Consider the following 12,465-nt stretch of genomic DNA (forward strand, 5'->3'; position numbering starts at 1 on the left):
GAACAGTCTATGACTAGGGTGGCTGGAGTCTTTGACAATTTTTAGGGCCTTCCTCTGACACTGCCTGGTATAGAGGTCCTGGATGGCAGGAAACTTGGCCCAAGTGATGTACTGGGCCGTATGCACTACCCTCCTAAGGAACCTGAAGCTCTCAACCTGCTCCACTACAGCCCTGTTGATGAGAATGGGGGCATGCTCGGTCCTCTTCTTTTTCCTGTAGTCCACAATCATCTCCTTTGTCTTGATCATGTTGAGGGAGAGGTTGTTGTCCTGGCACCACACGGCCAATTCTCTGACCTCCTCCCTATAGGCTGTCTCGTCGTTGTCGGTGATCAGGCCTACCACTGTTGTGTCATTGGCAAACCTAATGATGGTGTTGGAGTAGTGCCTGGCCATGCAGTCCACGCACCCCTGAGGGGCCCCCGTGTTGAGGATCAGCGTGGCGGATGTGTTGTTACCTACCCTTACCACCTGGGGGCGGCCCGTCAGGAAGTCCAGGATCCAGTTGCAGAGGGAGATGTTTAGTCCCAGGGTCCTTAGCTTAGTGATGAGCTTTGAGGGCCCCTAAACTTCTGCAAACAACATAAATCAAATCAACATAAAAAACTGCCTCTTGATTGTCATTAGTACTCATTCCTGTGGTTGATGCATGACGCTACAGTATGGCATGTTTCCACTTCCTTTGAGCAGTGTTTGTGTGTTGTCAACCTAGATCCTGTGACGAGCTCTAGTTCCAACAGATATCTAAAAACCTTTGACAACTTCAGACGCTGCTTTCTAAGTTTAGAGTTTGTGCAATAAACTACTTGAGGGAACTGCTACTTGTTGGAAACGTCTGTCCTCTAACTAACCACATGTTGTTGTTTTACAGTGTTCTGTTATTTCCTTCAAATACTTTGAGTTCTGACCAGTCTTGAGATAGAGGTTTCTTTGATCTGTCTGTGAAACTGCGAATGTGCAGACCACAGAGGAGCAGGTGGTATGGCCTCAACCAATCAAGAGCAAAATAATTAGGTCTCTCTGAGTGGTTCTTACTCTAGCACACTTTCTGTACCAGCTGATAACTTTAAAGTAACTACATTTAGTACCAACTCATTCTGAGAGTTTTGTGATCATCATATTTTAGCTTTATTAGTTGTTGATAATGTAATTTAGAGTGATAGATAAATAAAAAAGTACATAATGTTGGGGGGGGAAATGGTCTCTTGTATCATGGAAAGAGTTGTGGTTTTGGCACTTGTTAGTTCTGCAGTGGGTGTTTTCCTCCATTGGACAGGAAGACATGACGGGGAATGTGAGTGTTTGTGTGCATGTGCAATCAGTTATTGTGTCTGAAAGACATACAGACATACAGAGTCTTTGGCTAGAGTTTGTTGGCCTGCCTATTCACAATGCTGTTGCCACAGGCTTTCTCTCTCCTGACCACCCTCACCCTCTCTACCACATTTACTGGTGAGTATTTCTGTCTTATTGTTGCATTTTGGTTGGTGTATCTATTAGTTGTACAGTTGTAAAATGATTCATTGTAAAAAAAAAAGTGTAAGCTACAGTAGTATTTCAGGGTGATTAGTCCATTCAGTGGTTTAGTTGTCTGAATCAACATACTGTAACAGTTGAAAACCAGTTATTGATTGACCAGTCAATGTAGATATGAATAGTACAGTGGGGGAAAAAGTATTTAGTCAGCCACCAATTGTGCAAGTTCTCCCACGTAAAAAGATGAGAGGCCAGTAATTTTCATCATAGGTACACGTCAACTATGACAGACAAATTGAGATTTTTTTTCTCCAGAAAATCACATTGTAGGATTTTTAATGAATTTATTTGCAAATTATGGTGGAAAATAAGTATTTGATCACCTACAAACAAGCAAGATTTCTGGCTCTCACAGACCTGTAACTTCTTCTTTAAGAGGCTCCTCTGTCCTCCACTCGTTACCTGTATTAATGGCACCTGTTTGAACTTGTTATCAGTATAAAAGACACCTGTCCACAACCTCAAACAGTCACACTCCACACTCCACTATGGCCAAGACCAAAGAGCTGTCAAAGGACACCAGAAACAAAATTGTAGACCTGCACCAGGCTGGGAAGACTGAATCTGCAATAGGTAAGCAGCTTGGTTTGAAGAAATCAACTGTGGGAGCAATTATTAGGAAATGGAAGACATACAAGACCACTGATAATCTCCCTCGATCTGGGGCTCCACGCAAGATCTCACCCTGTGGGGTCAAAATGATCACAAGAACGGTGAGCAAAAATCCCAGAACCACACGGGGGGACCTAGTGAATGACCTGCAGAGAGCTGGGACCAAAGTAACAAAGCCTACCATCAGTAACACACTACGCCGCCAGGGACTCAAATCCTGCAGTGCCAGACGTGTCCCCCTGCTTAAGCCAGTACATGTCCAGGCCCGTCTGAAGTTTGCTAGAGTGCATTTGGATGATCCAGAAGAGGATTGGGGGAATGTCATATGGTCAGATGAAACCAAAATATAACTTTTTGGTAAAAACTCAACTCAGTCGTGTTTGGAGGACAAAGAATGTTGAGTTGCATCCAAAGAACACCATACCTACTGTGAAGCATGGGGGTGGAAACATCATGCTTTGGGGCTGTTTTTCTGCAAAGGGACCAGGATGACTGATCCGTGTAAAGGAAAGAATGAATGGGGCCATGTATCGTGAGATTTTGAGTGAAAACCTCCTTCCATCAGCAAGGGCATTGAAGATTAAACGTGGCTGGGTCTTTCAGCATGACAATGATCCCAAACACACCGCCCGGGCAACGAAGGAGTGGCTTCGTAAGAAGCATTTCAAGGTCCTGGAGTGGCCTAGCCAGTCACCAAATCTCAACCCCATAGAAAATCTTTGGAGGGAGTTGAAAGTCTGTGTTGCCCAGCGACAGCCCCAAAACATCACTGCTCTAGAGGAGATCTGCATGGAGGAATGGGCCAAAATACCAGCAACAGTGTGTGAAAACCTTGTGAAGACTTACAGAAAACGTTTGACCTGTGTCATTGCCAACAAAGGGTATATAACAAAGTATTGAGAAACTTTTGTTATTGACCAAATACTTATTTTCCACCATAATTTGCAAATAAATTCATAAAAAATCCTACAATGTGATTTTCTGGAGAAAAAAAATCTCATTTTGTCTGTCATAGTTGACGTGTACCTATGATGAAAATTACAGGCCTCTCTCATCTTTTTAAGTGGGAGAACTTGCACAATTGGTGGCTGGCTAAATACTTTTTTTCCCCACTGTATATGGTAACAGCTATTTGGGTTTGCTTTGGTGCAGTAGTGGTCAGTGCCATTTAAGATTAGGGAGGACAATTTTTAACCTCTACACACAGCCTACATCGTTGTCACCATATTAGCTAACGTCTAAGTCAACATAGCTTAAAGAACTAACGCGTTAGTAAACCCGCTACAATCATGCAGTACAGTGTACAGCAAGCAGTTTAGCAGATACACCGGCGGCCCTGTGGCAATAAATTAATAACACCAAACTAGTTAGCTGCATTCGCTAGCTAAGTAAGTGAAAGTGAAAAAAAAAAAAAATGTAGTCAGCTCTCGCTCTTGCTTCTCCTTAATTTCTGAAGAAATGAATTTGTTCAAAACTGTTCAACTATTGTTTTTCTCTCTCTTTGAGTCAACTACTCATCACATTTTATGCACTGCAGTGCTAGCTAGCTGTAGCTTATGCTTTCAGTACTAGATTCATTCTCTGATCCTTTGTTTGGGTGGACAACATGTCAGTTCATGCTGCAAGAGCTCTGATTGGTTGGAGGATGTCCTCTGGAAGTCATCATAATTACTGTGTTAGTCTATTGAAGGGGGTGAGAACCATGAGCCTCCTATGTTTTGTATTGAAGTCAATGTACCCAGAGGAGTATGGAAACTAGCTGTCCTCCGTCTACACCATGGTGCTATCCCAGAGACTGCTGTTGAGGCTGTAGACTACTGTAGACCTTCATTGCAAAACAGTGTGTTTTAATCAATTATTTAGTGATATGCATATAGTTAATATTATTGTATCTAAAAAAGGATAGCTTTTTTAATGTTTCACTATTTTTATTTTTATGACATTTCCTGAGGTCTTCCCCTTCCTCCTATGAGGAGCCTCCACTGCTTTGGTTGCATTAATCTGGAGCATCAACTTTCAACCACTTCCTATAGCTATTTTCAGTATTGGAAGTACGTAAATAGTATGGCCTAATATGGCATGATCTTAATATGGGATGAACTTGAGTTGTTATTACCATTATTTGTATTTTTGTTCATTTCCTTTAATCTCACGTAGTATCATGAGTGTACAGTATCCTGAACATGAGTGAGCACATAACCTGTGTCCTATTTTAACTTTGGATTTTTTTAAAAATTCCTGTTTGGTTCCGCAGGTGCTGTGGAGATTGTTAGAGCAGCCAAAGGCAGTCCTTCCCACCTCCCTTGTCCCTCACCATTTGGATTTGACGGCAAAGTTGTTTTTAAATGGACCAAATTTGGAAGTCCTGGCATTATTTGCGAATATAATGTGAATAAAGAAATCAGTTCAGTCATATCCTGTAAGTCTCAATTCAAGGTAATCGAACAACCTCCTAAACTGTATGTTACAGAGCCAAAGAGCACTGACTCAGGTCAATATACCTGCTCAATATCAAGAGTCATACCACCACCAACCATTGAGAATTCCTCCGTAGTCAATCTTCAAGTTACAGGTAATTTATCTTGTAGAAGATATCACTTTATAAACACGTGTTTACTGGTCTTTGTGTCTCTAAATCAAGGCATACAATAGGATATTAGACTGGCATTTACAGTCTTTTCACTGTTGTTAGAGTTCCAGTGCTATTCTCTTCTGCAGTGCCTCCAGGTCTAGTCCTAGAGAGGCAGAACAGCAATGATCCTGGCTGCATCCAGCTTCTCTGTACTTTGGAGGGCCTTGACCCACAGGACATCAACTTCACCTGGACCCAACAAGGTCAGGGTTCACCGGAGACACTGTTGACCAATCACAGCCTCTCTAAACTGAGCAGCATTCTGACCCAGTGCCAATCAGTGTTGAGAGAGGGCGACACAATCACCTGCAACGTCAGACTCTTAGCCAATAACACTGACCTGAGCATGAGCATCAGACTTCCCTACAGTGAACCAGGTGGGTGACATTCAGACATAATCAATGTACTGTTAAGTAGTGACAAGGTTGACAAGATGTCCCATTGCTTTTTGTGTGCAGTGCAGTACCCCAATGACTATTCTGTGCAGTGCAGTCTACTTTTAATACTAATTAACTTCTGCTAAAGACTCAGAGAGGATCGCTTAGTATCTGCTTTTGTTATTTCTCTCCCTCCAATTCATTGGTTGACTGTCAAGTGTAACCTGAGAAGATTCTTGAGACACAAGGTCATAGAAAAGCTGTGATAAACAGATACTGAACAGTGGGGTTGGCTGCATCAGGTTGCTATTTTGCCCCAAGCTTCACAACCACATATGGCAGGCTGGACACTTTGATTGATGACACTATCTACAGTGGGGAAAAAAAGTATTTAGTCAGCCACCAATTGTGCAAGTTCTCCCACTTAAAAAGATGAGAGAGGCCTGTAATTTTCATCATAGGTACACGCCAACTATGACAGACAAAATGAGGAAAAAAAATCCAGAAAATCACATTGTAGGATTTTTAATGAATTTATTTGCAAATTATGGTGGAAAATAAGTGTTTGGTCAATAACAAAAGTTTCTCAATACTTTGTTATATACCCTTTGTTGGCAATGACACAGGTCAAAGGTTTTCTGTAAGTCTTCACAAGGTTTTCACACACTGTTGCTGGTATTTTGGCCCATTCCTCCATGCAGATCTCCTCTAGAGCAGTGATGTTTTGGGGCTGTCGCTGGGCAACACGGACTTTCAACTCCCTCCAAAGATTTTCTATGGGGTTGAGATCTGGAGACTGGCTAGGCCACTCCAGGACCTTGAAATGCTTCTTACGAAGCCACTCCTTCGTTGCCGGGCGGTGTGTTTGGGATCATTGTCATGCTGAAAGACCCAGCCACGTTTCATCTTCAATGCCCTTGCTGATGGAAGGAGGTTTTCACTCAAAATCTCACGATACATGGCCCTATTCATTCTTTCCTTTACACGGATCAGTCGTCCTAGTCCCTTTGCAGAAAAACAGCTCCAAAGCATGATGTTTCCACCCCCATGCTTCACAGTAGGTATGGTGTTCTTTGGATGCAACTCAGCATTCTTTGTCCTCCAAACACGACGAGTTGAGTTTTTACCAAAAAGTTCTATTTTGGTTTCATCTGACCATATGACATTCTCCCAATCCTCTTCTGGATCATCCAAATGCACTCTAGCAAACTTCAGACGGGCCTGGACATGTACTGGCTTAAGCAGGGGGACACGTCTCGCACTGCAGGATTTGAGTCCCTGGCGGCGTAGTGTGTTACTGATGGTAGGCTTTGTTACTTTGGTCCCAGCTCTCTGCAGGTCATTCACTAGGGTCCCCCCGTGTGGTTCTGGGATTTTTGCTCACCGTTCTTGTGATAATTTTGACCCCACGGGGTGAGATCTTGCGTGGAGCCCCAGATCGAGGGAGATTATCAGTGGTCTTGTATGTCTTCCATTTCCTAATAATTGCTCCCACAGTTGATTTCTTCAAACCAAGCTGCTTACCTATTGCAGATTCAGTCTTCCCAGCCTGGTGCAAGTCTACAATTTTGTTTCTGGTGTCCTTTGACAGCTATTTAGTCTTGGCCATAGTGGAGTTTGGAGTGTGACTGTTTGAGGTTGTGGACAGGTGTCTTTTATACTGATAACAAGTTGAAACAGGTGCCATTAATACAGGTAACGAGTGGAGGACAGAGGAGCCTCTTAAAGAAGAAGTTACAGGTCTGTGAGAGCCAGAAATCTTGCTTGTTTGTAGGTGACCAAATACTTATTTTCCACCATAATTTGCAAATAAATTCATTAAAAATCCTACAATGTGATTTTCTGGAAATGTTTTCCTCATTTTGTCTGTCATAGTTGACGTGTACCTATGATGAAAATTACAGGCCTCTCTCATCTTTTTAAGTGGGAGAACTTGCACAATTGGTAGCTGACTAAATACTTTTTTTCCCCACTGTATATGGTAAATCTCTGACCCTTGATGGTCTTGTTGTTACAGAGACCTACCATTGGAACAACCTTCTGACCATCATCTGTGTCAGCACATCCATCGGGGTTGTGGCCATCGCAGCTGTCACCATAAGTATTTACAAATGTAAGTCTTATAGTCTATAGTGATTTTTTTGGTCAGTGCTTTCTTAAGCTTACACAATTTATACATATGTTTCCATTTACAAAAAAGGCCATGTAAATTCTGTGGTCAATTACTTTGTTCACAGGCTTGAACATTTGAGGTAACTCTCAAGTCACTCCAGTCTTGTAACCAGTTCACTTACAAATTGACTTTAGCAAATGTGGTTTGTTGTTTGGATTCACTGGAATCTGGAACAAAGAAAGCAGAAGTAGACCAGTACTTACAGACTAAATCTTTGCCACAGCTTCACCTTACATTTCAAAGGGATATTTACTCTCATCGGAGCAAAATGCAGCCCCCTTATAGTCAAAGAGGAAATGACTACCTTATCACCACCCCTGCTTTTGACGCCTTTGCCTGCTATCTTGTGTTGACATCCTGCCTTGTAGGCCACCGATTAATAGACTAAACCACGAATCACATCAGCTTCCATTTTAGGACTCAGTGTGTTATTACATGATATTATAATTTGATGCTATTGTTGTCTGTTTTTTACCACCACACAATGATAAGTCCATTTGAATTTTGCACAGCTTAGTTTACTGACATTGACTATCCTTTTGAGCATGGTGCAGTTATTAATTAATTAAGTTGTCAGAGAGGAAAGAAACCACTCAAGGATTTCACCATGAGGCCAATGGTGATTTTAAAACAGTTACAGAGATTAATGGCTGTGATAGGAGAAAACTGAGGATGGATCAACAACATTGTAGTTACTCCACAATATTAACATAAATTAGTGAAAAGAAGGAAGCCTGTACAGAATACAAATGTTCCAAAATATGCATCCTGTTTGCAATAAGGCACTAAAGTAATACTGCAAAAAAAAATTGGAAAGAAATTAACTTTTTGTCCTGAATACAAAGCGTTATGTTTTGGGCAAATCCAACACAACACATCACTGAGTGGCACTCTTCATATTTTCAAGCATGGTGGTGGCTACATTATGTTTTGGGTATGCTTGTCATCGGCAAGGACTAGGGAGTCTTTTTGGATTAAAAAAGAAAAGGAATAGAGCTAAGCACAGGCAAAGTCCTAGAGGAAAACCTGGTTCAATGTGCTTTCCAACAGACACTGGGAGACAAATTCACCTTTCAGCAGGACAATAACCTAAAACACAAGACCAAATCTACACTGGAGTTGCTTACCAAGAAGACAGTGAATGTTCCTGAGTGGCTGAGTTACAGTTTTGACTTCAGTCTACATGAACATCAGTGGAGGCTGCTCTTGGGAGGACGGCTCATAATAATGGCTGGAACAGAGCGAATGGAATGGCACCAAATCATGTGTTTGATGTATTTGATACCATTCCACCAATTCCGCTCCATCCATTACCACAAGCCCCTCCTCCCCAATTAAGGTGCCACCAACCTCCTGTGTTGAACATCTATGGCAAGACTTGAAAATGGTTGTCTAGCAATGATCAACAACCAATTTGACAGAGCTTGAAGAATTTTGAAAAGAAAAATGCTCTTTGTTTATTTTTAGTCATTTAGCAGACACTCTTATCCAGAGCGACTTACAGGAGCAATTAGGGTTAAGTGCCTTGCTCAAGGGCACATCGACAGATTTTTCACCTAGTCGGCTCAGAACCAGCGACCTTTCGGTTACTGGCACAACGCTCTTAACCACTAAGCTACCTGACGCCCTGTTTGATATTGGACCTTTAACCTTTAACATGACACAATTTTATTTTCCATTCACCACATATCAAAATGATGAATCACTTCTAGACCTTAGATTAGCGCAGTGGTCTAAGGCACTGCATCGCAGTGCTAGCTGTTCCACTAGAGATCCTGGTTTGAATCCAGGCTTTACTGTAGCCGGCCGCATCCGGGAGACCAATGGGGCGGCGCACAATTGGCCCAGCGTCGTCCAGGGTAGGGGAGGGAATGGCCGGCAGGGAGGTAGCTCAGTTGGTAGAGCATGGCGTTTGCAACGCCAGGGTTGTGGGTTCGATTCCCACAGGGGGGCAGTATAAAAAAATAAAATAAAATAAAGAATAATGTATGCACTAACTGTAAGTCGCTCTGGATAAGAGCGTCTGCTAAATAATGTAAATGTAATTAGCGCAGTGAAGCTGCTGTATGTCACACCTGCAACATTTGTTGATCTAAGAGTGTTTTAATTAGCCTTTCCTGCCCCCAGGCCACCAGTTGCACAATCCTTCTCTAGAAAAAGAAATGGGTGGCCCTGAGCTCAGCACAGCTCAGCTCAGATCTCAATATGACCTTATACCAAAAGTTTCAGAACACCTACTCATTCAAAGGTTTTTCTTTATTTTTACTATTTTCTACATTGTAGAATAATAGTGAAGACATCAAAACTATGAAATAACACATATGGAATCATGTAGTAACCAAAAAAGTGTTTACTTATGGTGGTACGAAATTGTCACCTCTGTTCAAAAACTGTAATTTAATTTGATACATCTGTGCTATTTTGCACCACAACATTTTTGCCTGTAATGCCAAACACCTCAATAAGTATTTTGGAACTTAGTAGTAGGCAACTATTCAGCATAAGAGTCAACACGAAATGTGATTAGTTGATTGGCCTTCTCCCCATGCAGGTCGGCAGAGGACCAGTGATAAAGGCGATTCCGTCTCATACAACAACAAGGTGTACGAGAACTTCAATTTCAGCACACAAACCCAACAGAGACAGACAACCACTGCATCCATCCAGGAACAATGCATTTATGAGAACTAGACCATCTTAATCTCACTCTGACAGCCTCATTCCTCTTTTTAGGCAAGTTCACAGATGTTTGTAGCCTTTAGACCATTTTCAAATGTGGGAGTACTGTTGTATGATGCTTTACTATCCCAGATCAAGGTATTGGTGAACCATTGGACCAGTGTGTCTTGAATACTAGAGGTATTGGTGAATCCATCAACCATTGTACCAGTGTGTCTAGAATACTAGCTGAGTTGAACACATCAAAGCTACAGGAATAGTTATTTAGTTTAACCTATTAAATTCTGACCCCCTCTGGTGGCATTTTCTAAACGACCCATAACTCTGTATACTACCCTCATAATGTAAATTTAGGTTTCAAAACTAGAAGTCCTACAAACGCTTAGTACTGTTAGAAAGGTAAGAACTGTGCGATCCAGATAAAGGCCACAGAAACGATGTGACTACTACAAAGCCTGAGATACAGCAGAAATGTGCAGTTTTTGTTTTGTGTTTTTGATTTTTTCAGTGGGGTGGGGGTCCCCCCAATTGTCCCCATGTTGGGGAATAAGAGATTTGAAAGTCTAAGTTTGAGATAAAATATGTCACCAATTACTATTCCAAAATAAATATCAGATATTTTACCTAATGGTGGCGCTCTAAACATGCGCAAATTGGAACAGAGCCATTGTAAAGGTGCAGGGCTTGCGCAATGTGCCAAACCTTCATTTTTCGCCTTACAGGAATGGTATACATATGAGGAGAAAGCTGATGTCTCTACCTATCCATTGATGTAAAAATATCCTGTCTGATTCCCAATTCATCCAACAGATAGCAGTAGGAGATCACATGACGTCTCTTGGCACCTTGAAACCAGTTGCGTCTGGTTTGGCTTGTGAGTCACTGTGCCAAAATGGCTGAACTGATTTTCAAGCCTGACATCTTAAAATGACCTAAGCAAGTTATGGGGGGAGATTCTTATGACATTGCCAGAAGTATGATTTGAGCTTGATTTCCAAAAAGACAAGGCCTGTAGCTTTCAAATGACATGTCACCTTCTATTTTCTGAAGATTTGGTTTTTTTGGGGGGGGCTACCCCCCAAACTCACCGGGCCCTATATAGGGCCCCCCAAAAAACGCTCAGAGTTTAACAGGTTAAAATATATCTGACAATCACCCAAAAACTCTTTCCAAACATTCACTCTAGGCATAAATTGGGTGGTTGCCATTGATATCATTAAATTGTATATAACGTTTTCCTCTTGCTGTCCTTTTGAATGTGATATAAAACCTTACTGTGCATGTGTGAATCACTCTGGATAAGAGTGTTTGGGCCAATGATTACTGGTAAATGAATGTAATGTCCTCAACACCTCGTTAGGGCTTATTTTGTATGAGATTTGCATGATAAGAATTTTTTAATTTGGAGATAAAGTCAAACCTAATATATAAATCCTGTGGACATTCATTGCTAAATTAAAATGTAGGAAACTGGTTTAATGTACTGGTTATCTGCGTTGCACATGCAAATTCATGACTTTTCTTGACTTGTTCAGTTATTACAAATACACGTTGGTTGTTCCAGAAAAGGTTGAACAACTCTGAGTTCCTGTTTTAGAGCCAACGTTGCTGTCAATTCTGTGGTCTGCTTTCACATGACTGGAAACAAGTATGGTGCAGCCTCTCACATTCACCACTCAGCAATGTTGTGGCCACTTCTGCAGGCCCCTCAGCAGTTTTCGCCAACATTGACTGCAGTATGCTTTTTGATGTGGAGTTTTTTTATTTTCTTCAGAGTGAACAATGCGTAAATTCTCTTTTTGCTCACCAAATCCACTGAGAATGTATATAAAAGGTCAGATAAGGATTTAAGAGTGGGAGGAGTGGTGGTGATGCATGTGGGTATTTTTCACATTTTGTTTTGCTTGACAACTTTAACATAACAAAAAAGTGGCGGAAAAATCTTGACTAACCTTTAACCTGACACTAAAAAGTCTATAGACTGTCTTTCTTGGCCTAGTCCTAATCTGAAAAGTATTTTTTAGCACCCTAGCTCACTATTGCTATATTACCTGCCTTGATTCTAAATATATGTTGTTTGTATTGTATGTTTTTTTGCCTAAGTAGAGCTTTAAGATAACTCTGTAATAAAAAGCGTTATACAATGTTATTATTATTATTATTATGTAAGTGTGTAAAAATAAATCTAGTTTACATAAACTGTGAACTCTGTTTCAATTCAACCTATGACCTGAGTATCTGCATGCTGTTGTAAACTGTTTCACTGTTTTATTATAGTATGTGAAAGGTATTTCTCAAGCTAATATGGATGTTTGTGTATTTTAGAATACAACTAAAACGTATTCTGGTGAATCCAGAATGAATGCTACGTTCACTATTGTTGAGTGAAAAATTGTGAACATAGGAAATTCTGGACTCCCGAGTGGCGCAGTGGTCTAAGGCTGTGCCACTAGAGA

General features: G+C 41.2%; 1 protein-coding gene across 1 annotated transcript; it reads left to right on the forward strand.

Moving 5' to 3' along the window:
- Positions 1-1,121: 1,121 nt before the first annotated feature.
- LOC123492212 lies at positions 1,122-12,226 on the forward strand. The gene is made up of 5 exons (XM_045224547.1): positions 1,122-1,452; positions 4,403-4,720; positions 4,867-5,157; positions 7,175-7,270; positions 9,882-12,226. Exons 1-5 carry the CDS (start codon positions 1,392-1,394, stop codon positions 10,019-10,021), a joined length of 906 nt encoding a protein of 301 aa, XP_045080482.1. The 5' UTR covers positions 1,122-1,391; the 3' UTR covers positions 10,022-12,226.
- Positions 12,227-12,465: the final 239 nt, after the last annotated feature.

Source organism: Coregonus clupeaformis, chromosome 13 (assembly GCF_020615455.1).
Source record: "Coregonus clupeaformis isolate EN_2021a chromosome 13, ASM2061545v1, whole genome shotgun sequence".
NCBI classification, from domain to species: domain Eukaryota; kingdom Metazoa; phylum Chordata; class Actinopteri; order Salmoniformes; family Salmonidae; genus Coregonus; species Coregonus clupeaformis.